Source organism: Sitophilus oryzae, unplaced genomic scaffold (genome assembly GCF_002938485.1).
Source record: "Sitophilus oryzae breed Bouriz unplaced genomic scaffold, Soryzae_2.0 scaffold_535_pilon_pilon, whole genome shotgun sequence".
NCBI classification, from domain to species: Eukaryota; Metazoa; Arthropoda; class Insecta; order Coleoptera; family Curculionidae; genus Sitophilus; species Sitophilus oryzae.
The window spans coordinates 856,871-882,809 of NW_022147124.1; the positions used below are offsets into that span (position 1 = coordinate 856,871).

General features: G+C 32.0%; 2 protein-coding genes across 6 annotated transcripts in view; one reads left to right on the forward strand and one right to left on the reverse strand.

Annotated features, from left to right (window-relative positions):
• LOC115886905 (multidrug resistance-associated protein 1-like) overlaps window positions 1-18,557 on the reverse strand; it is a 67,111-nt gene extending 48,554 nt beyond the window's left edge. Inside the window, exons 1-5 of one of the 3 annotated variants that reach the window (XM_030906228.1) lie at window positions 18,450-18,557; window positions 12,726-12,853; window positions 12,261-12,554; window positions 4,537-4,794; window positions 1,728-1,921 (exon numbers count right to left, since the gene is read on the reverse strand). In XM_030906228.1, coding sequence (XP_030762088.1) covers window positions 1,728-1,921; window positions 4,537-4,794; window positions 12,261-12,554; window positions 12,726-12,776 — 797 coding nt within the window. In that variant the 5' untranslated portion in view covers window positions 12,777-12,853; window positions 18,450-18,557. Of the gene's footprint in view, window positions 1-1,727; window positions 1,922-4,536; window positions 4,795-12,260; window positions 12,555-12,725; window positions 12,854-12,921; window positions 12,947-18,429 lie in introns of those variants that run through there. The other 2 variants (XM_030906229.1, XM_030906230.1) reach the window with 2 other exon arrangements.
• A 2,083-nt stretch (window positions 18,558-20,640) lies between these two features.
• Window positions 20,641-25,120, forward strand: LOC115886907. Of its 3 annotated transcripts, XM_030906234.1 has the most exons (3): window positions 20,641-21,780; window positions 21,833-21,888; window positions 24,533-25,120. In XM_030906234.1, exons 1-2 carry the CDS (start codon window positions 20,955-20,957, stop codon window positions 21,874-21,876), a joined length of 870 nt encoding a protein of 289 aa, XP_030762094.1. In that variant the 5' UTR covers window positions 20,641-20,954; the 3' UTR covers window positions 21,877-21,888; window positions 24,533-25,120. The 3 variants fall into 3 exon arrangements, with proteins under 3 accessions (XP_030762094.1, XP_030762091.1, XP_030762093.1); XM_030906231.1 differs by having other exon boundaries at window positions 20,641-21,888; XM_030906233.1 differs by lacking the exon at window positions 24,533-25,120 and having other exon boundaries at window positions 21,833-22,475.
• The last annotated feature ends 819 nt before the right edge of the window (window positions 25,121-25,939 follow it).

The window sequence follows — 25,939 nt, forward strand, 5'->3', positions numbered from 1 at the left end:
ATTCCTAATAAAATTTGGGCGAAAAGAATATTTCTGTTTGCTGTAGGTAATTTTCTCAGGGAAAATACGTAAATAAAAATGACTTTTTAAGTCAAAAGAACAAGTTATTCTAAAAAAGGACTGTCCTTTTCAAAAAAGGACAAGTGGCAACCCTAGGTATTTCTGGAATGGAAATTTAATGGCAAATCTACAACTTTGGTTTGAAAATATGTTCCGGCCACCTATGTTTACAAAAATGTCTAAAATGTGCCTAAATGCCTCAATATTCTGGAAAAAAAAATTGAAAGAAAAGTCACCAACCACAAACCTAATATAGAACTGTTTCGGAAGCCTGAGTCACCCTGTAAATATTCAAAAGTAACTGAAAGTTTATATAGAAGTAACTGAAAGTTTAAATTGAAAATCGACGTTGGAGCGATTTTCGAAAACTACTAACGTTTCAGCGTAAGTATATGTGGGATATTAATTGTATTATTATATTAGACCTTATAACAAAACTCATCTGACGAAAAAGTGTTAATGTAGTATATTAATATGGAGTAAAAATTTTACTAATTACTTTACTTTTACTTTACTAATTAAATTCGTTCCAAAAAACGATACGCCACTGGCCAGTAGAACAATCCAAATGCGCCTAGTTGCCGGGGTCGGAAATTTTAGACTTCTCTGTCTCTTCTGTCCTTGTTTGACACATTGGAATGTTTGATACACTACCAACGAGTATTTATGAATGAGATGTTCGGTCTATCTTTATAATGTCTTTGCTACTAGTAAATTTAAGTATACAGGGTCGGTCCATACGAGTTGTGTCACATCAAACTTTATTTTTTTAAATGAAACCCCCTGTATTTTATTGCATATTTCAATTCTTCCTTCAATTTTAAACAATAATCGTAATCTACAATGTACATAAATTGAAGAATTGAAATGTTAAACGAAAATTTTGTAATTTCTATAGACTTGTTATACTCTCATTTTATACATGTATAAATGCTAACTTGAGAACTAATGTCAAATATTATATTATTAAGTATCACAGTTTGGGCAAAATGGCATCGTTAAATGAAACTCAACATATCGAAATTAATTAAATCAAATTGTTTAAGTGATATTTTCAAAAGTCAATAACTCCGAAACGGTTGGTATGAGGTACATGTGTGTATTTTGATTTTTGCTTAGAATTGAAGGAAGAACCGAAATATGCAATAATATACAGGGGGTTCCATTTAAAAAAAATAGAACTTTGATATGCCACGACTTTATGACCGACCCTGTATACTTAAATTTATTACCCGCTAATAGATATTTATTAACTCTATAAGTTTTATATTTAACTTTTTGCGGTACCTCCTATATTTTACCTAATAATCGACCGTTTCCATACATATAAGCGACCCTGTATAATAAACCATATTATATATGAAATATGTCTAGAATCTTGTGAAGAAACTAAAAATTGAAAGCTAAACAAAGTGTTTTATTTTAAATAAGAAAATTGGTATTGGTCACTGTTACCATCAAACAAGATATATAATAATATACATGTAAATCATTTTTTTACTAAATAAAATAAAAAAAATATAAATTAAAAGTTGACGTATTATATATAATACGTCAACTATATATACGTTGATACGTATTCCAGGTTTCTTTTTGGCTAGAGATCTATCTTTTAACTAATTTTCAGAGAGTTTGTCTTTAGATAGAGCATAAAAAATAAAACTTACTTTGTGTTATATTCTTGCCGTCTTTTAAATTCATTTTCAAATAGTGGAACGATATTCTCAGCTCTATTTTCATAATCCAAATACCATGTATCTTCGAACTCTAAAGGTTTACGAAAGCCTTTATAAAGTATGCTACCATAGGCGATATATAAGAGTTTTCCTAAAAAGCCATACTCTTTAATGGGACTTTCTTTCTACAAAAAGTAGTTATTTTCAAAAACATTCACAGTATATCCTTCATAAAAATTTAAATTAAGGTCCTTCATAGTTTCACTTGTTTAAACACCATTAAACAACAGCAGATTCGTTAGACAGCCAGTCGACTTACGATCATTTATACATTCAACAATGCATACCTACCTATAGGCAGAAATTAGAAGTTTTCGCTCTGTTTTTCACGCAGTTCCGATCATGATCGCATTGAAATAAAATAAAAACCGTGGCTTTGTCATAATATTTAAGTATTTTAGTTTTTAATAGTGCAGTTCACCGAGGCATAGAATGCAATGAAAAAGCAAATGACCTAGCTAGAAAAGGAGCAAACACTCCACTAACTGGACCAGAACCGTTCTGTTTTCAAAGCGGAAACCAACTAAAAGCGGAACTGAAGATCCTGGAAGACTCTATCCGTAACCTCGAATGAGAGTCCTCCAACGGTCTGAGACACTCGAAAAAGTTCCTCAGAACTTACGACCGAGAAAAATCAAAGAATTTCTTTGATTTAAGTAAAAACAATCTTTGGATTGTCACGGGCTTTCTAACAGAACACTGTCTCCTCAACGAACATCTCAGTAGGCTGCAGCTGAGAAACAACGGCGAATGCAGATTCTGAGGGGAAACACCAGAACACCTTATCACTGAGTGCGCCGCGACGACAACCGTTCGTGTCATAAACTTATGTACAAAACAAAACAACCAAAAACATAACCAAACCCAAACATTAACTGGACATGGACTTTAACCGTAACATATACAGGGTGTTCCAGTATTTTAAGAGGTGGTAGATATCGATAAAAGAAACATATTTTCTCTTTACCGTTTTTCAAATAAGTCCAAAGTAAGGGAGTTATTTTACTTTGAAAATTTCCAAAAAAAAGAATTTTTGCTAAAATTTTGAGAACCGCTGGATCTTTTCTGGATTTTCTTTCTTGTAAATTTAATCTACTACTTATGTTGCCATATTGTCAAGAGATTCAGTTTTTTAACTGAAAATTAAAAACATTTCCAAAATTTTTTTCAATAAATTCCGAATTTTCAAATTTTTTTTTTAGTGAAAAAAACCTCATAGGCGTGTTTCTGGGATTGAACTATACTACCAGTTAAAATACTTGCACTTATTTCTGGGACAGACACCCTATATAACAGACACATTAGATATAGAGCAGATACCCAAGAACTAGCAAAGTCGACTGACTGTCTAATGAATAGGCTGTGACTAGGTATACAGAATTTTTCACGTTAAACTGCATTAGATGTCTATTACTTAAAATTTAAGTTTAAAATTTAACTTTTTATTTTAAAATAATTTATAATAAATAAACAAAAATACGAGTACCGGAAAAAGGGGTTAAAAACCCTACATATATGCTTATTTTCTGCATTAAGTTCATCACACCGAAGGGAACAGCCATTCGACGACCGGTTTCGGAGACTTTTCTCCATCGTCAGGCCGACGTTGCTGTAACCCTCGATCTGACCAACGAACAGGGTTGCCACAAGAAAATTTTTGATTGTGTAGAACTTGACCATAAAAATGTGTAGCATTGTGTAGCCATCCATGACCAATAATTGTAAACTATCCAATGAGACCAAGAAAAAGACGTACGTTCGCCAAATTTTAAAGCATGATTACGAGTCTCACTTCCACTCGTTTGTATACGTCAATATCATGTCAATATATTCATCCCCCCCCCCGCAACTACGTCAAAATTGATGTCACGAAAAGACGAAAACGAAACTAACGATTTTATGGTCAAATTAGACCGGTTAGTCTCTTTAAAAATTGTAAACAATTCAGGACTGTTTAATCGGCCAAATTTGTCCATATAAACTGCAGTTCTTGCTGATATGGGAGGAAGTGAAATAGGAATTGAATATTATTCACGTATGCCTACGAGTGGCGTGGAAGTGTGACGTAACGATGACGTAATTGAGCAAACCTAACCAAAGTACGTGTTATCAGAGGTGTTACGTATTATTTAAGGAATTAAACAATCCTGTCTCTTTGATCCTGTCTATTTACCGTTTTTGACTCGACCAATTAAGGTCCTTAATTCACGATCCAGTTCATACTCTGACATTTTACTGAACACCTGAAGATGACGGAAAATGATATTTGTCGGTTCAAAATTTAAAGTTTACTTGCGGCCTCTTTTAATGTAACTTAGATAACTTAAAAGCAAAAAAAAACAGCTTATGTCAGCTGATTTACGGTTTTGGTATTATTTTTTATAAGAAATATGTAAATTCTCAAAATGTGTAGCACAGGCGATTGTGGTGTAGCTGTGCAATCATGGTAGCAAATGTGTGGCAAAATACACAATTGTGTAGCTTGTGGCAACTCTGCCAACGAAAAGCAGAGAATAGCATTAGAGTACAAAACGCACTACTATGGCGAGAGTGCTAGACGCTCTACGCCATCTAGCAGTAGCTTTGACAATCACAGATCGTACCGCCAAAATTAAAACCAGCGGCCTATTGGACAAACCTGCTTGCTTCATCGACGTTACCGTAGATGGAGCTAAGAAGGCTTAGGTATATGCATAATTTATATGCATATACCATGCATAATTTATAATAATTAACATACTTGTTTCTTCAGCATTATTCGAGGTACACCTTCACTGATACTATTCAGTATTAACATGCAGCAAACCAGTGGAAAGTATAATAAATAAGTGATATCAGAAAATACATTTTCGGATATAAATTCGCCAGATACTCTTTGCAGCTCAGATCTAAACTGAGGAATGCCGCATATGGTGCAAAGTAGCCAAAATAAAAATTGATGTCCTGATCCTCGGTAGCCATTTCTAGTATTTTTGTGTGCCAAAACACCACAAGTAGCCTAAAATATCAATTTTGTTCGTGTTATAATTAGATATTAAATAAATAAAAACAAAAAATAAAGATACAGATAAAAACAAAAAAGAAGATACAGATAAAAACAAAAAATAAAGATACAAACCAAACCAAACCAATAGCATCTGCAATAGATAAACTATAATGGTTTCCTAAGTAGTCAAAAAAAATCAGGCTGTGATTCCTCCTTTTTTTTTAAGAAAAAAATAATTGTATGAATGAGGAGTCTAAAGTATTTCCTTTCTGGTTTACATGGTGTTAAAAATGTAAAAAAATAATCGAATTTCTAGCAATGTACTGTAAATACTTTCTTCAATTTTCGTATGCGGTGTCCCGGTATAAAATTGGTCTATACGCAAAAACCTCTTAAATATTTGCTTAAATTAAATCGTACGTCACTGTTTTTTTTCTAAAGTACTTTTGAATTTTTTCCTTGATTGTAAATAGTTTTTTTACAGAATTGAGACCTTGAGTTTTTCTTGTATATCGAATATCAACACTACATTACATATCTCAAAATCTAGGAAACGGGCATAATCACATACATGAATATCAGGGTAGGCTTTATTAACATCTATTTTTTTTCTCGAAACCGGTTCGATGTACAACAAAAATTCAAAAGATCAATCTTGTTAAAAATGGCTTTGAGTCTTTTTCCTCTTTTGGATTTGATAAAAATTGATGGACAATCAAAAAAATGTTTTCTCGAAAAAAGCAGAGGCGTATCATTTATTTTACAACACACAGTTAATGAAAAAACTGCCGTTACACCTGGAACACATACCAAAATTGAGAGAAATATCTAAAGTAGTGTCTGACATTTTTTTCTTAAAAACATATGAGGAATTGAACACACCCTGAAATTTTTTAGACTACTTTGGAAATACCTACTCCTGTATAAATTTCGATAAATATTAATGATATTCTGCTAAACTAATTTACTAACTATATTTCTGATTAGTACTTACGAATTATAACCCTGTATAAGAAAAATACGGATATACTGGGTGTCACAATATTCCGTGGACATAGAAGTATTCCGCGTATTTGAACACTACCTTAATCAGAAATAAACCCGAATGTTAATTAATTTTAAAACTGAAAAAGCTTTATGTCAAATATCATTTGTAACACTGATATAATAATCTACATTCCCGCCACCTAGATTATAGGCGCCCACTAGATTTTTATGCTTGATGTAACAAGTGATCGCAAAATAAAAAACACTAACTCACCACAATACACCAAAACACTTTTACTTTTACACTGGACGCGTGTTTCGCTAACCATGTTAGCATCATCAGCAGATGATTATAAACTAAAGTACAATCTACAAGTTGAGCGTTTATATACTCGCTCAGTGGGCACCGAGTGGGCGTGGCAAAATCTAGCCAACCGAGTCAGAGCCCACTGAGCGTAACAGTTAGATTTCCGCCACTAGAGTAGTAGGAACAAAGAACTAGAAGGAATTGGACCGTTGACTCTGTTCATACTATCTTTACATTAATTAATTCTGATGCTTTCATATGCATCTAATTGCCTGTAATTTGAGACTTGTTTAATTAATTTTAAATTATTAAGATCTATACAATGTTCTTTATCAACAATATGTTCGGCAACGCAAGATTTATCCAGTCTACCATATCTTATCTGAGCTAAATATTCTTTAAATCTAGTTAATATTGATCTTCTAGTTTGCCCAACATATTTCTGATTACAATCTTTACAAGAAATTTCATAAATACCCGACCTTTCCAGTGGAGGTGTTTTATCTTTTGGATTACCTAATAATTGTTGTAATTTATTATTAGCACTATACACAAGTTTATAATTGACATTCTTAAAAATTCCTTTTAGACCACGGGATAACTCGCTATCAAACGGTATCGAAAAATATTTAGACGTATCTTTCCCCACTTGAAAAGTCGAACTTTCAGAAATCATTAACCTATACCTACGTTTTCTAATTAATTTATCAACTAGTGAACGAGAATATCCATTACACTCAGCTAGATTCCTAATGTAATCTCTTTCTATTTCATATCTTTCGTTGGAAAGTGGGAAACTAAGTAATCTATGAACTAAGAAATTTAAACTAGCCATTTTATGTTCAACACTATGATGTGATTCATTAGGAATATATCTGCGTGTGGTCGTATTTTTCCTATAGATATCAAATTCCAGGCAATTATTAGTATTTCTAATAACTAATACATCTAGAAATGGTAATCTGTCGTTGTTCTCAATTTCATGCGTAAATTTAATGGAAGGAAAACGATTATTTAACTTAGAAATAAAATTATCTATGGTGTCTGAATGTGTGTCAAAAACAGCAAAAATATCATCCACATACCTAAACCATACTCTTGGAAAATACTCAAACTGATTCTTAGCCTCCACTTCAAACATGCTCATGAATAAATTAGCCAAAAATGGAGACAATGGATTACCCATTGCTGTACCTTCCCGCTGTTCAAAAAAGTTGTTATTAAATTGAAAAAAAAATTGTTTCATACATAACGATGTCCAGTGTAAAAGTAAAAGTGTTTTGGTGTATTGTGGTCATTTAGTGTTTTTTAGTGAAATTTCGCTCGAGTACTCGATTATTGAAATATCCCACATCGCTCGATTATGAACGAGCGATGCCAGTGACGAGTTATGAGCGACGAACGCAAGCGATCCTAGAATGAAATAAATGAAATCCGATTTTAATCTGACATACTCGATAAAAAGCCGAGCGAATTTTCTACATACATTGAAGGTAGCAAATTTATACGACATTATCCGTTGCGTATCTGAGGGACAAAGTTTTACGACCTATATCGACAATGGTTTGAAATAAACTTAAATTAACCGATCAAGCGAATCGCTTGCTACTTGCCATTCATCACCGATGGAATATGTGCCCTGCGCACCCAACTTACCTACTGCTTGGCGCTTGGCGTTAACGAGTACTTACAACAAGCGACGGACGAAAACCCGTATTTTTAAATACGAGCGATATATCGCTCGAGCGATTGCTCGGATACTGCAATCGCTTGAAACTCGAGTACTCGATTATTGCACTTAATCGGTTTTTCCCAACACTAGCTATTACTAACGCCGAGTAGGCAGTCTTTGGCTTCTCGGGCGCCACCCTCAATATTATAAAGTGTTTGAGAAACCACTATTGCCAGTAAGGGTAGCTTTTCTACAATGTAGAATCCAGAAAGTGGGGCGAAAGCCAGTTAAAGTCGAATATATTCCATAAAGAGGTTTATTTAAATAATAGATTTCCGTACGGTAAAAATTGTCATTGATACAAAATTTGTAAATTCTATCAGAAAAAATGATAATACATACGGTGTATCGTTTAAAAAAATTGAGATTATTTACTTTTAAATAGTCGAAATTCATAAACCAGAGCTAATATCTCGCAGTCGAGCGAGCCAACCAAAAACACTGTTTTCTTTGATCGGTCGTAGCAAAACCGACAGAGGACGGATAGCAACGAGACTCCGTGGATTGTCGCGCGAGACCCGTCCACATTTAGCAAATTTGGAATGTCTCGCGCTCGACTCGCTCTCGTCTCGTCAAGTCTGAACGCACCTTAAGTTGATCGGCAGGAAGCGCTCCCGATTTCACTCTCCCCGTCTTTTAAATAATATTTCCCCTCGGTATCGACGAACTACGTTCGGTTAAAATCGTTCTACGACCCATCAATATAAAAAACGGTTTTTACCCGTCTATTCTACAAAAAACCATTTGCTGTTTGTACAAAACAAAATACATTCGACGTCTCCATACAAATCGACGAAATATTTAACATAATTTCATCAGCAAATAATTTTCAGAATTAAAAATATTTTTCGGTTTTAGACCATAATAGCAGCTTGAAAAAATATTGAACCGTCCTACCCCTATCTAATAATTAATTACTATAACAATCCTTCAAAACAAACGAACCATATAAAATTCTACTTATATACAGTATGGTTCATAAACCAACAAACGGCATCCTTTCTGGTAATAAAAAAAAGTTCAATTCGAGTTAGGATGCTCCGTCTTAACCTCCGATCATTACCAGTTTTCCTGACACCTGTCGTGTGTCGCGGCTTTGAATTTTTACTCCCGTCGCGCGTAAAAAAGGTTCACTTCAAAAATATTGAGTACACGGCAAGAACCTGATAACTACCAGCCGCCCAGTAAAATTAGAGAAATGGCGCTTGTCATGTTTCCCCTGGACCCTTCATATTATGTTAGAACTTGTGTTTACTTTTTTGAAATTTGTTGCCCTCTAATATACAAAGGAAACACTTTTGTATAGAGATAAACTGTGTCCCAATTACCTTATTTTGGTTGAAATATACGTAGTAGGTCTATGTCCATGGAATATTGGGACACCCTGTAAAGAAGAATCCGCATACTCAGATAGCAGAGATAACGCACGTAGATAATGCCTAAGTTTGCAAATAAAAGAAATGTAAACCAAAAACATTTTCCGCAATTGTTTAATATTAATCATAGAAATTTCAAAAAACAAGTAAATATGTTTGTACATTTTATTGAAGATTTGAAGTGTATTGTTAAATAAATAGTATTATTTCAATTTAAAAATATCCCGTATATATTTCATTAATATTGTTTTGCATATTCTAGATTTTGAATGAGAAATTTGTATTTTAATTAAAATGAGTTACTATGAATAGACGATATGCATACATTTAATAATACTTGATTATATTACTCTCAATATTAATACGGATAAAATGCAGATAAAAAGATGAATTTTCAACATATTTCTGTATCGGTAATCAAACAGACACAATGTATGAATTACAATAATCCAGAAAATTATATACATGGTGTTACAACAGCAAAATAAAACAATAATTTCCCAAAATATACCCAAACCCTTTGCTTTTGCACTGGACTAGAGTTTTAATCATTTGCTGATGATGCTAACATGGTTAGCGAAACGCGCTTCCAGTGCGAAAGTATAGTGTTTTAGTGTATTATGGTGAATTAGTGCTTAATTTTGATTATGTTCTTAGAATCGGACTAAGAATCGTTCACTTAAATAATAACAAGTCATTAATCCTGTATATACCAATATTTATGTATTTTTTCTAAGCTCATCTAGCAAAATAGAAACCACTTTATTAGATATTCTCAAATTTCATCGGAATTAATTGTTAAAACTGGAAATATACCGGGTACGTCTCAAAAGTGGCTTACCTCTATAACTGTTTTATTTATTCAGATAGAAAACCGAGACTTGGTATGTTAGTTAGACACATGATTGACACAATTGTTTTTTGGTCATTACTACAACTTTTGATTTTTAAATGGCATCCTCGGTATATTTCTACTTTATTCGATAGAAAATCACACTCTGAATAGAATGAAATATCATATGTAAGCTTTTGACATTTTCACTTAAAAAATAATCATGTTTTCAATTACAATCTAGAGTGCCACGGCTGTGTTAAAAACACTAATTTATAATCTAATTTATGACCAAGGATACTATAGAGATAAGGATAGTTCGATTCCTATCTTCCTGCACTGTCATTTTTTTTACGTCATCGACTGACCGAGTTCAAGTTGGCGCTAAAGATTTTAGACAGTGACAGTTATTTTTGCATTTGACGGACGAGCGCACCGTGCGTTTTTTTTAGCGGAACAAAAGCGTTTGGTTAGAAATAAGCCAAAAAATGTGTACTGATAAGAATAAATAGTAGACATTCCAATTGATACAAAAATGCATGAATATTCTTTGTATTTCGATACATTTTTATCAACCAAATTTGGTCGTTTTCTGCTCAGCAAGGCAGAGATCATACGAAAACAAAATATTTACAAGTGCTTACACATTTTATTAGAAAGCCAAATTATGTTGAAGAATGCCAAAGGTATGTACTTTTCTACTGTACGTATATTATTTGTTAAAATCCTTCGTGCCTTTGTTCTGCAGATATCATACTTTCATTTTTTTTCAAATATCGATATATTGAATGATGTAGATCTTTTGAGTTACCAATAGTTACCAACAAAGGTAGTCACAGTCACAGGGAGTTCAAGCTTAACAGGGGAATGCCCAAAAAGATTCATTTCAATCGGATAGTATAAAAACAAAACAACTCCATCAAAAGGCGCTGAGTTTAAAAAATTGTCTTAGATACTTACTATATATGAATTTACAATTACCGAGTGTTAAAATTAAAATTAAAATATCTATCTTATTTATTATTTTCAAAATAAAATATATATTTTTTAAATAAATTATAGAGGGTGTCACAAGATTACAAATTAATTAAAAAAAACTGCTAAAGAGTTTTTTGATATCATAATTTTATGTATTTGGCAATAGTTTACAATACGGTTTTTGTGTGTCATGTACGAATAATATCATAGTTTTATTATCTTGTATTTATTTATTACTAAATTAAGTTGTTAATAAATAAATTAATTTAACCATATAGTTGCTATATATTAGACCATTTGCTACGTTCTTAGATTTTAAGTCCCAAACATTGCTCTTGAGATTTTGTCCCGCTAGAATAACCATCCGCCGCACTGTGGAGCGCTGGTCAGCGCGTGACGTAGCATTCCACGGCGACTACGACAGCGGCGATTTGACTCGATCGAAAAGTCCTTTAGAATATATACAGTCCTTGATTTATGACTACATATTTTAATTTTTAAATGGCACTCTTGGTATATTTGCTTTATTCGGTAGAAAATGAAACTCTAAATTGAATGACATATCATATTCAATTTTCGCATATGGTTTATTTGAAATTGTAACATGCGGTTCATAACCAATTCGGTACCAAATTACTCGTAAAAAATGCTTTTTCCAAATATGCTAATGAGTCACCCTCGTTCTATTTGAAAAAATTGAGGTATCATTAAAAATACCATTTGAGCATCTTTGAAACGGCCAGGACAAGACACGAAAAACATTAGCCGATCAAATCTATTTTTCCAAAGCTCCTTGATTAAAAATTAGTGTTTTTAACACAGCCATGGCACTTTGGATGTAAATTTGAAATGCGATCTTTTTAAGTGAAAATATCAAAAGTTTATTATATATCATTCTATACAGAGTCTCATTTTCTATCGAATAAAGTAAAAATATACCGAGGGTGCCATTTAAAAATCAAAAGTTGTAGTCAATTCCGGTGGAACAGGAAGTGATCGAAAATAATTGAATACGTCAATCAATCCTAATTTATGTCATATACTAACATACCAAATCTCATTTTTTTATCTAAAAAAATAAAAAAGTTATAGGGGTAAGCCACTTTTGAGACGCACCCGGTATAAATAATATTTTAAATTGTTTAAATAATACCTTAAAATTAATGTGTAGAGTGTAAATTTAAACAGGATTCCTTTATTATATTCCATGACATGTAAATATCTACGTCATTCAAAAACAAACTCTACCAATAAAACAATACTTACAAATGTTATTAGCTTCACAATGGGCATGAAAATATTAACTTTTTGCAGAGGAATATTTGCAGGCGCATTTGAAAAAAAGTCACATATACAGATTAAAACTAGGACGAAGAGTATGAGTCGTTTTAATAAATATCTCCAGTTCCGTCCTATATCTCTGTACTGACTTCTTTTTAGAAATATAATCTCCAGAGGCAAAAACGTCCAAAAAAATCCAACAGGTATAAATACTAAGGCTGTTTTTTCAAAACATATCGTAAAATCGGGATTAGTAGTATTCCATGTTAAAGATGCATTCTAAAAAAAGACAATATTAAATTTTACTCCCACTACAACTCTGCAGGGTATTCTTAATACCCTGCAGTCTATCTTAATGATATGCAAAGTGTAAGATTCTCTGGTTTGAGCATATCATTATCCAATACCCTGTTTCATACATTTAATAAAAACAGTTTCCTTTTTACATACCCAGAACGGTGTGCCACAAAATGTATCCAACGCTTCAATTGATTGGTTCATTTCAAAATTGCAATTCTATTTTGTAATGTTCCCGTTAAACAACCTGCAGTAGCAATTGACCAAGCTTTATGTCGTATCTGCAGAGATAAATGCGAATGAGTTAAAATTTAAAAATAAATAAATATGATGCTTTTTCACCACATACAACAAACGTTAACCTTGACTTCACACTGAAGAACAATATAAAAAACCGTTACATAGACCCACATACAGGGTGGCCCATTAGTCTCGAGAGGAAGTGCAATTTTGTAGTTGTTGGCGAAAATATGAAAAGGAGTTTTATATAACTAGTTTATAAAGGTGCATGGATAAAATTTGGTGTATACAGTGTGTCCCAAGATAAGTAACGATAAAGTTGTACTGTGTAGAATGTGTTTAATTAGTTAATACTGTGTTATGGCTTCGGCATAACATTTTGTACATACAGGGTGACTCTTAAATAAGTGTAAATATTTACAGAACCAGTAGAATTTCATAAAAGAAGAAACATATTTTCTAACCGTTAAAGTCAAAAATAACCGAGTTATTTTAATTTGAAAATTTAAAAAAAAAGGATTGCTTGAATTTTAAGAACCACTGACTTCTTATGTATTACTACCTACCTATTAATTAAAAATTCAATTTTTTTTTCGAAATACACCAAATTTTCATTTTTTTGCCAAAAAAACTTCATAGACGTGTTTCTGAGGTCAAAACATACCACCCCTAAAATAAAAACAGCATGGCCACTGTGCATAGTGACTGCATTAAAGAAAATTGTGTGCACAATGTGCGCATATTTGAAGTGTAACTTACTAACAGCTATTAAATTGAAGGATTTGAAGGACATGTTTGAAAAAGTGTAGTTAGTTGAAAAAGTAATAAATTAAATAAATATTTTTTTACACGTAAAAATATGTAGTTCTTTACGTGTAATAAATAATTTTTTACGTGTAACCAATAGTTTTTTTACACGTAAAAAATAGTTTTTTGCGTGTAACAAATAATGTTTTACGTGCAAAAAATATTTTTATACGCGTAAAATAAGAAATTATAATTTTTTTCCTGTAACAAATACTTTTTTTACAGGTAAAAAATACATTTTGAGTGCAATAAATACTTTTTAGTGTATCAAATTGTTTTTTACGCGTAATAATTTGATTCGCTTTCACAAAATTTGTACTAAAATATAAATATTTTTTATAAACACGTGGACTGTTCCAGCACGGACACACGGAACGGACGAAAATTATTATTTGCCTTATTTTAAATGAGACAACGCACATACATACGTATCGGACGCATCGTCGGAAGACACGGGAATCCGTTCAGAATTATTAGAAAAGAATTAAATCTGTATATACGATGCGTGCGGATGACGTCATTCGTAAATTCGATGAAATGCGCGATGTAAACAGGAATCGACTTGCAGAATTTGATTTGTTTTTAACGTTATTTTGAGCAGGTGCCTAAAAGAGTGAAAATGGTTGACGGACTATTAATTTCTTTAGTGCAACAATAAAATGAACTTTATATTTATTTGAAAAACAAAGAGTACAGTAATCAGCAAGGACGCCAAAATATATGGGAGGAAATTGGGCAGATAATGAAACAACCAGGTACGTAGACGCAATATAATAGAATAAATCTTTAACATATAGGTATATTTAAACAGCAGAAAAATCACTTTAACATCTTTTTAAAAATACGGTCCATATTTACATTATGGACCTAAATTCGTTTTTTTTCTTGTTCCTTTGCTCTTCCTCTTAAAATGCGCATGCAATTGCAAATAATAATTCTTCATCAGAAATACTACTCATTTTAAAATTTGAGAAGCAAATGTGAAAAACAGAAGTTTCGTATTAGCCCGCTTCGAGGATTGCACTAAAATGAAAATGCGGGAAGAAAATCCGAATATAATATGCGATGATAACAAATATATTGCGATTCGTCCGATGCTCCGTTGCGTCCGGTGCGAACAAATGCGCGCTTACCTTAAATGTATATCTCCGAAAGTAAAGTTCCGAAAAAATTCGTAATATACATATCTACAAATTCATTTACCCACTAGTAGTTATCAAAAGCATTTTTGGTAAACTCTGTCTCTAATAGTTTCTGAAAAATAAAATTAATTTTTTTAAAAATGTCCGATTAAATTTATATCTCCGAAACTAATGTTCCAAAAAAATTCTTAATATATCTAGAAATGCATTTACCCACTAGTAGTTATAAAAAGCATTTTTGGTAAACTCTGTCTCTAATAGTTTCTGAAAAATAAAATTAATTGTTTTAAAAAGGTCCGATTAAATTTATATCTCCGAAACTAAAGTTCCAAAAAAATTCGTAATATATCTAGAAATTCATTTACCCACTAGTAGTTATAAAAAGCATTTTTGGTAAACTCTGTCTCTAATAGTTTCTGAAAAATAAAATTAATTTTTTTAAAAGGTCCGATTAAATTTATATCTCCGAAACTAAAGTTCCAAAAAAATTCGTAATATATCTAGAAATTCATTTACCCACTAGTAATTATAAAAAGCATTTTTGGTAAACTCTGTCTCTAATAGTTTCTGAAAAATAAAATTAATTTTTTTAAAAAGGTCCGATTAAATTTTTATCTCCGAAACTAAAGTTCCAAAAAAATTCGTAATATATCTAGAAATTCATTTACCCACTAGTAGTTATAAAAAACATTTTTGGTAAACTCTGTCTCTAATAGTTTCCGAAAAATAAAATATATTTTTTTTAAAAGGTCCGATTAAATTTATATCTCAGAAACTAAAGTTCCAAAAAAATTCGTAATACATCTAGAAATTCATTTGCCCACTAGTAGTTATAAAAAGCATTTTTGGTAAACTCTGTCTCTAATAGTTTCTGAAAAATAAAATTAATTGTTTTAAAAAGGTCCGATTAAATTTATATCTCCGAAACTAAAGTTCCAAAAAAAAATCGTAATATATGTAGAAATTCATTTACCCACTAGTAGTTATAAAAAGCATTTTTGGTAAACTCTGTCTCTAATAGTTTCTGAAAAAAAAAATTAATTGTTTTAAAAAGGTCCGATTAAATTTATATCTCCGAAACTAAAGTTCCAAAAAAAAGTCGTAATATATCTAGAAATTCATTTACCCACTAGTAGTTATAAAAAGCATTTTTGGTAAACTCTGTCTCTAATAGTTTCTGAAAAATAAAATTAATTTTTTTAAAAGGTCCGATTAAATTTATATCTCCGAAACTAAAGTTCCCAAAAAATTCGTAATATATCTAGAAATTCATTTACCCACTAGTAGTTATAAAAAGCATTTTTGGTAAACTCTGTCTCTAATAGTTTCTGAAAAATAAAATTAATTTTTTTAAAAATGTCCGATTAAAAGGTACGCACACATTGACCAGAGCCGCATTCGCCGCACGCGCCGCACGAATCGCACTTTTTTTTCTTGTCGCGCACACTGAGCCGCACCGAACGCGCCGCATTATTCGCTATTTTGTTTCGTTTTGCTCTTACTACACCCGTATTTGCCAATCGAATTTCTCATCAGTCGCTTCCGGAGTCCTGTCTGCAGTGATAAGCGTATTTTTTAATATTTCTCGACAATAAATGACAACGAACAAGGAATAATTATGAGCTCCCTGCTAATAGAAGAAGAAGAAATCACGAGAAAGAATCGAAAGTTATAGGTTCACAATATTGGCAAAAATCCACATTATTTCCATATTTAATTGAGGATGAACTAAAAATTTTTCAATATTTCAATATGAGCCATGAAAAATTTGCGAACTTTCTTAGCATATTGAATTTCTAATCTCCTCTTCGGCTATCTACGCTACGTAGAGTGGAAGCTTTGAGTGGAAGGAATTGCGTGTGACGTCAGCAGCACTAGCCGCATTTACCGAAAATCATTCTGGCCCAACAATGCTGGCCGCATTTTCGTCGATGCGATTCGTGCGGCTCTGGCTAGTGTGCGCACCTTCATTGAAAGCTTTGAATAAGAAGACTAAGGAAGGAGCATATCAAAAATCTTAGGTACACCGCGATAGGCCTAAAATATGGCCGACGTAAATTCCGGTTTATCAGTGTCGTTCTAATTTTATTTAAAAAATGTAAAACTATGATGTAGGGTAGACTCAATAATTTGTTGTTTTATTTTACGTTGTGAATAAATGTTGGTAGTTATTCAAATTGTTATAAAAATATATAATTCTAATAAAAATAGGTAAGTTATAATAAGTATTTATTAACACAAACATCCGATACGTTACTGAAGCAGGTAAGTCAAATTAACGTATCTAAATTCTTTGACATCTAATCTTTGACAAGTAGTAAATAAAAGCAAAAATAGGTAAGTAATTAGGGTTCCCAACCGTCCCGGTTTGGCCGGGATTAACCAGGAATCAGAAAGTTTGTCCCGGCGAAAGTTTTGCCTTGGCCGGGACCTGGAAACTAAAAAAATGTGTACTACACACATAATTTATTTTATTTTCTAATATTTAATGTCTTGTTTCAATTATTTAAAAGTTTAAAAATAATTGTCCCGGAATCGCCGATGCTCAAGTTGGGAACCCTACAAGTAATAAATAAAAGCTAAAATGCAAGAAAAATATATAATTTAGTTAATTTAAGTGAATTTCATAAATAATCGGTTTACTACACGTATGTATATTATATAGTCACTTACTAGCGAAAAGTTGTTCCATTATTTCACTCAATTTTTGCCGAGATCTACCGCACGCTACACAACCAACTATTTTAGAGTCTTTTTCGATAAATCGCGATAGTGTCACTTTTAATTTAAGTTCTGTCACAATTTCCATCTAGATTTACTACCTTTATACAACTATCAGTAGTAGAATAAATAATAAATAACATAAAAGAAGCTCCGTAAAGACTGACAAATCCACAACATTTCAAATCAAATTCAAATATGTCAAATGAATCGTCAAACAGAACTGTCAAGGATCCCCACCCTAGAGTGCTTTTTCCGCCCACCATGCATGAATACATGGATAGCATTATGCTCCTTCCTTAGTCTTCTTATTCAAAGATTGAAAGTAACGCAAACAATATTTTTCTTCGGTCGACGCGACGCGTGCAGCTATGGTCATTGTGCGCGTACCTTTATAAACCATGCAACCTTTTTATAAATCTTTTTTTTTTCATATCTTCGACAACAACGACGATATTGAACTTCTTCTTACTAATGGCGGGCCACCCTGTATATATTCCTGCAAGTTTAATTTATAACAATAGCCTTACTCCTATAATAATGGAGTGGGTGGAATAGGTACTGAAATATACAAATTTGCAGAATTAATCTTGATCGATAACAAAAATAAAATGTGTAATATTATGAAATCAGAAGTATAATATTTTATCTATCACTGGAAAAATATATACATATATTTCAAATCAAACAGTTTTAATTGATATTTCTCTCTATGTTCATTTTATTGTTGCAGAATATATCCATAATTAATATTAAATAAAACGTTGACAAAACAAACCAATGAAAAGCTAAATGGTCTGTATCAATATTAAATAAAATATGCAATTTAATTTAAACAATAAATTTAAATACAAATATTAAAAATATATAATTTAATATTTAAATATTTAATTTAATATTCTAATTAATATTTACAGTGCACCTCTTACACAATATTATATACTCACTAAAAAAATAGCAAACGAACCTGATTTATCGATGTATATTAATGCACTGAAGTGTTGCGTTGCCCACGTTCGACAACAAAATAAATTCCACTTGACAATGATTCCCAGGCGGCACTCATTCCACTACCTTATTACGTAGATAAGTTTTATTTGAATTGTAATAATTATCTAACGAAATATTTATTTAATATTTAAATAATTGTATTACCTACAGGTAAATTTTAGAGGTTTTAAATGGCAATTTTCTAACCATACGCGTGATAGAAGTATGTGAGTAGGATAGGAAAAATTTAAGTACCTATTTCATTATGATAATTGAAATCGGACTTAAATTGGGTTTTATTTGGATAACATTTTTTATAAAATAGTTGGAGCTCTACAAGCAGGGCCGGATCTACCTAAGGGCTGTTTGGGCTGCAGCCCAGGGCCCCGAGGTTACAAGGGGCCCCCAGACCCCGCTAAAAACAATAGGCGATAATATGAATTTAAAAAAATCTAAAATTAAAAAAAATACCATAATTTTTAATTACTGCACTCATTACAAAGTATTCACGTATTCAAATGCAACGATTATCTCGTTCACTGTTTATTTATCGGAAAACTATCAAGTTCATTGTTTATTTTCAGAAAAAAATTAAAGTTTTAATTTACAATAATGTCTGGTCGAAAGTATAAAAGTGGAGCTGAGAAACGCAAATTACAGCTAGATCGAAAAAAAGAAAGAAAAAAATGTGCAAAAATTGGGACTTTTTTCCAATCAAAACATAAAAACGAACGACGAAATCGCTGAAAATTCATCAACAAGCGACAAGAGAGGATCTTATCTGAAGAGAATCTATTTGAAGGGAGTAGCAAATCGCAACACCAAGAAAAAGACAAATGATGAAAATGTGCAAAGTCTTGACTACCACCAATCCTCTGATCAAACGGCAAACGATATTGGTGTTCAGCGACAGGATGGTAACACCGAGACGGAAAGAAATTTAGACAATACTAATTTTGAGTTTGAGAAATATGTTGACGTGGGCTTGTGGCCAGAATTGCTAAATAATGATTTTATTAATGACATCCTCTCACATGAAATGACTTACTTTCAAAATAAAAAACCAAAAAATACATATTCAGCTTCTACAAAGAAATACAAGGAACAAAACAGAGCATTTTCAAATATACATTTCACTAAAAAAATTAAAAATGGTCAATCACTGGAAATATCTTGGCTAATATATTCAACCAGTGTTGGTGCTGTTTTTTGTTTGCCTTGCAAACTTTTTTTTAAAACCTCTTCTCAATACACGACCGGAATTTCTGATTGGAAACACATAGAAACTTGTTTAGAAACCCACCAAAATTCTAATGAACATAAGAAATCAATGTTAGTGTGGTTGACACGAAAAGAAAATAAGTCTGTTTTAGACAAGCAGCTTCAGGAGTAATTAAGAAAAGAAACAGAATATTATCACAATATCCTAAAACGGGTAATTGTAGTGGTAAAATTTTTGAGTATAAGAGGCTTAGAATTTAGAGGTTCCGAGGAAGTATTTGGTTCTCCATATAATGGTAATTTTATATGATCCATTCATTCGTGAACACATTGAACAACGGGAGCTGCGACCAAAACCGATAATATCGTACCGAGTATCGTACCTACTTATCAAAAACACACAAAGACACAAAATATTATTCAACTGTGATGGATTCTACACCAGATCTGTCTCACAATGACCAACTTGCTATTGTATTACGATACTGTTTTCGGGGAAAAATGAAGATGTGTAGCCTTCATTAAAATTAGTAGTCATACTGTCTTACATTTATTTAATATTCTACAAGACTTTATAGAAACAAGGGATTACTACTGATATATACATACTACTAACAAGGGATTACTACTGAGTAATTGTAGGGGGAAATCTTATGACAACGCTGCCAATATGGCGGATCACTACAATGTTTTTTGACATGGCTATTAGTTGAGTCACGGGGGTGTCACTTGTATGGGAAAACGGGCAACAGTCAAATTTAAACGTGCCAGGAACAACGACAAAGAAAGCAACATCTGCCAGGCATTGGCTTTCTTTGTCACTCACATTGCATAAATCATGATACCGCGGCCATTTTGCCAACAAAGAAGCTGGCCGGGGTGTCCTGGCAAGTGATTTAAAACAATTTTGTTTTTTTACAATATTAAATTACCATTTGGATGTGTTTGAATATGGACTTTATAATGTTCCGTCTTACGTGCCTGTAGCCACGACCTGTTAGACAGATGTCATTCAGACATGTTGTTGTCCTTGTCTATTATCGAATAGAAGTTGATATGTTTTGTTAATTTACTTTCACTTTAATATACGTTTATTAAAATTAGTAAGACCTTCATTTAGTACATAAATATAAACCCCAAAACGTAAAACATGGCGCAGTCGTAAGCCGTAAGTCGTAAGTACGTAATTGAAGGCAATTAAAAGTATTTACAAAAGTATCAAGTCTTTTAAGTATAAAAAAGTCGATCTTGAGTGTAAAAGATGGCTACCATGGGCATGGTAAAATTACCGCCAGATTTTGATCTGCAAGGGCAAAATGCTGCGGGAGAATGGAAGTTTTGGAAGACAGCTTTTGAGGACTATCTAGTTGCGATAGGGCAGGATAAAGCTGCAGGACTGGTAAAATTATCGATTCTGAGAAACATTATTGGCACCGAGTCCGCCAGAATAATGTCGACCTTTGTGATTCCCGAGGATCAGCAGGATAAATATGAATACATGTTGGAACTTATAACTAAATATGTAAACCCAAGGATAAATGAATGTTTTGAAAGATATAATTTCCTTAAACGAGTGCAAAAAGAGGGTGAAACGTTTGAACATTTCTTAACTGAGTGTCGTCATCTGGTCAAGAGCTGTAATTACAATACTCTAGATCCAAATCAGACAAGTGAAGACAAGGCTTTGAGAGACAAAATTGTAATGGGAATTAGGGATCCAACAACTAGAGAAGCGTTGCTTAGATTAGATGAGTTAACACTCGATAAAACTATAAATTTCTGTAGAACAAGTGAACAGAGCAGAAATCAAAGTATTAAATTCCAAGAAGGCGAAGAAGAGGTAAATTTTATTAAAAAATATAAGAAGCCAGGCGAAAAGAAAAGACAAAAAAGTGAACAGCAAGATGCAAAGGACAAATTCAAATGTAAAAGGTGTCAAAATATGCACGGTCCCAGGGAATGCCCTGCTTATGGAAAAAAGTGTAGGAAGTGCGGATTATTAAACCACTTTGCTATATCGTGTCGCATAAAAAATGTAAAAAATGTTGAAGAAAAATGTGATACTAGTGAGGAAAATTTATTTGTAGGTAACATAAGTAAGGATATACCCTCGAATAAATCTAATTCTACATCTAATAGTTATAGAAGCCCAACAAATATATGGGAAGAGTTCATACATGTAGAAAACAAAAGATGTAAAGTTAGGTTGGATACAGGGGCAGACGTTAGTGTAATACCATCAACATTATTTAATTGTATAAATAAAAAATTTAAGGTTAGGGACACACATTGTATTTTAAAAGGATTTGAAGGTTCTCAGGTTAAACCCATTGGTATTGTAAATTTATATTGTAAGTATAAAAGTGTAGAAATGTATGAAGACTTTGTCATAGTTGAGGGAGCAAATCAGGTTCTATTAAGCGGTTTAGCTTGCGTAAAATTACAATTGGTGAAAAGAGTAAATAATATTTCAGTTACTGAGAATGGTTTAAATGATAGGGAAAAATTTATAAATAAGAATTTTGAAATTTTTAGTGGTTATGGTAAGTTTCCTGGTAAATATAACATAACAACAGTAGAAAATTTTGAACCGGTCAGTTACCCCCTACTAAAGTACCAATTACATTAAGAAATGAACTAAAAAATGAAATACATAGATTAATAAAAGGAATGCAATTGTAAAGGTAGATGAAATAAATTCAAATGCAAGTATTAACAGAATGGTCATTGTAGAAAAAACAAATGGTAAGTTGAGACTTTGTTTAGACCCTTCTGATTTAAATAGACAAATTGTCAGAAAACCTAAAATAGCATGCAACATAGAAGAGATTTGTGCAAATTTAAATGGAAAAAAGATTTTCACTGTTTTTGATTTAGCTGAAGGTTACCACCATTTAGAGTTGACAGAAGAAGCTTCATGGAAATGTTGTTTTGCAACACCATTTGGAATATATAGGTTTACAGTTCTACCTTATGGCTTGTCAAATTCACAAGATTTATTTCAAGATGTAGTTGAAAGAGAGTTTGGTAACATCAAAAATGTGCAAATTTGTCACGATGATATGATCGTAGCAGGAGCAACAAGAGAAGAGCATGATCAGGCCGTATCAGAGGTTGTGAAAAAAGCCAAGGAGGTAGGTGCAAAATTTAATAAAGAAAAATTGCAATACTGTCAGAGTCAGGTAAAGTTTATGGGGCAAATGTTTTCTGAGTCAGGAATGCAAATAGACCCTGATAGAATTGAATCTTTATGTAAACTAGAAATTCCTAAAAACAAAAATGAATTACAAAGGATTATTGGTTCTTTTAATTATGTAAGACGATATATAAAAAACATGGCAGAATATATGCATCTTTTATGTGAACTTTTAAAAAATAATATAGAATGGCAATGGTTACCAGCACACCAAAAAGCTTTCGATACATTAAAGAAAATCATTTGTAATTCACCAGGCTTAACTCCGTTTGATTATAAAAGGAAAATAATTTTACAATGTGACGCATCTAAAAACGGTTTAGGATGTTGTATGTTTCAACAATATGAAAATAATATAGTTAAATTAGTTAGTTGTGCATCACGTATGATGAATGAACACGGTTAATTATAGTCAAACAGAGAAAGAGCTTTTAGCATTTATTTTGCCACACAAAAATTTCACGATTTTATATATGGAAGAAATTTTGATGTTCAATCAGATCATAAACCTATAGTGTCAATTATGAAAAAACCTATTTGTAAAATTGGTTCAGTTAGATTACAACGTATTAGATTAAAGTTACTAAAATATAACATCAATGTATATTATGTACCAGGTAAAAGCATTCATTTTGCTGATATGCTTTCGCGATCTAGTTTAAAGTCAACAGGTAAGATTGATAATGAAATGTTCGAAATGGTCCATTCAGTTTCAAAGCATATTCCTATGAGTAACGAGAAACGAGACGAATTTAGAATAGAAACGTGTAAAGATAAAACTTTAATGAAATTATATGATTATTATTACAATGGATGGCCAAAAACAAGTTCCATTCCACCTGATTGTTTACCATACGTACAATCAAAAAATTCTATCTATATAGAGAGTGGTATCATTTTCTTAAACGATAAAGTAATCGTTCCTACTAGTCTGCGTGTAAAGATGTGTGAACTGTTACATAAGGGACACATTGGAACTAGTAAAACAATTCATAAAGCGAGATTATTATTTTATTGGCCAAATCTGTCTGATGATATAATTAACTATATAAAAAAATGTCGTGTTTGTGAAAAATATAGACCTGCAAATTATAGAGAACCACTTTTACCACATACTGTTCCTAAACTTCGTTTTAACAAAATAGGAGCTGATATTTTAGAATTTGGTTGTAAATCATACTTAGTTGTAATTGATCATTTCTCTCATTGGATAGAGTGTATTTTGCTAAAAGATAAAACAGCAGAGTCAGTTATAAATGCATTTCAAGAAATATTTATAAGATTTGGTTATCCAACGTATATCATTGCTGATAATTTACCTTTTATTTCAAGTCGTTTAAAAAAGTATTATCGAGCAAAAGACATTACAATAAAAACATGTTCTCCACATTATCATCAAAGTAATGGTCTAGCCGAGAAAGCAGTTAATATATGCAAACAAATGATAAAGAAAAGTTTAGATGAAAATTCCGACTTTAGAGAATCTGTTATGGAATATAACAATTCACCTATTATTAACTTAAACGCGTCTCCAGCTCAAATACTGCAGAGCAGAATCTTAAAATCACAACTACCTTTAAGTGATGCAAAATTGCAACCGAGAATTCAAAATAATATTTATAAACAGCTTTGTAAACAAAAAGATAAAGTTAAAATCCAATATGACAAAATGGTTCGCAGATATCCTTTTGAGTATAAAAAGGGAGATAAAGTAGTAATCAGAAGCAACATAGATAAAATCTGGTATAAAGCTACAATTCTGGAGAAAGCTAATGAACCAAGATCTTACTGGGTACGAAAGGAGGATAACAACCGGATTGTTAGGCGTAATACTTCTCAGATTAAATTGTCATTTACAGAACCAGAGAAAAAAGTCCTTACAGAACCTGAGTTGTTTCCTGAACTATTGTCAATTCCAAATATGTCATCAAACCCAATTATGTCTTTAAACCCAAATGTGTCAGTTGAACAAAATGAAAATGTTAATGTAGATTTAAGGAACAAAGTTATTAAGTCGCGTTCGGGTCGTAATATTAAACCCCCTAGGAAGCTCGACCTTTGAGGGGAAGGTGTTTGAATATGGACTTTATAATGTTCCGTCTTACGTGCCTGTAGCCACGACCTGTTAGACAGATGTCATTCAGACATGTTGTTGTCCTTGTCTATTATCGAATAGAAGTTGATATGTTTTGTTAATTTACTTTCACTTTAATATACGTTTATTAAAATTAGTAAGACCTTCATTTAGTACATAAATATAAACCCCAAAACATAAACAGGATGTATTTAATGCGATTATTCAGCTAACTGGTAAGTCAGAAATTACACACAAATACTTTATTCGTAAATACAACTAAGATGTAAACGTATTTTTGTATTTTTAGATTTCAACTTTTGCAAAGACCCGCCGATAGAACTTGCCTGGCAGCGTACCTGTTTAACTAAACGTATTATTTCCTGATAATAATATCAAAACACGTAACTACCTCTATAATTTATGATGAAAAATGATTTTGATTATGTTTTATATTATTTAAATACTTTCTAACCTCAAATAATAGCAAGATCCTTGTTTATATCGCACAGCCCGTTCAAAACTGTATTGTCTTCAAAAAATGTTTACAAAACAAACAAATTACAAAAACAATGTCCTTTTAATCTGATTTATACCTCAGAAGGATGCCAGTAAAATTTTATTAAATCAACATTATATTATTTGGCCATTAATATGCGAAAAGGAGCATATTGCCTTAACTTAAATTTTCTTTTACTTCTCCTGACAATGTTCTCTGTATTCTCTATTTTGAGTTAGTAAACTTTTGAACGGGATGTGCGATATATAAAATACATAATATATCCAAGGGTATGATCTGATAAAAGTATTTTTTGATGCATTTTTTGGTTGTTTATGCACGTTGGCTTGGTTTATGTTTTATTCAGCTTATATTTATTTGGTATAACAGGTTTTTTTTGCCTTTGGAATGGCATGCATTGAGGCTAGATAGTGTTTCATTAGATCATTAAAGGAATTTAAATTAGCATATATTTTT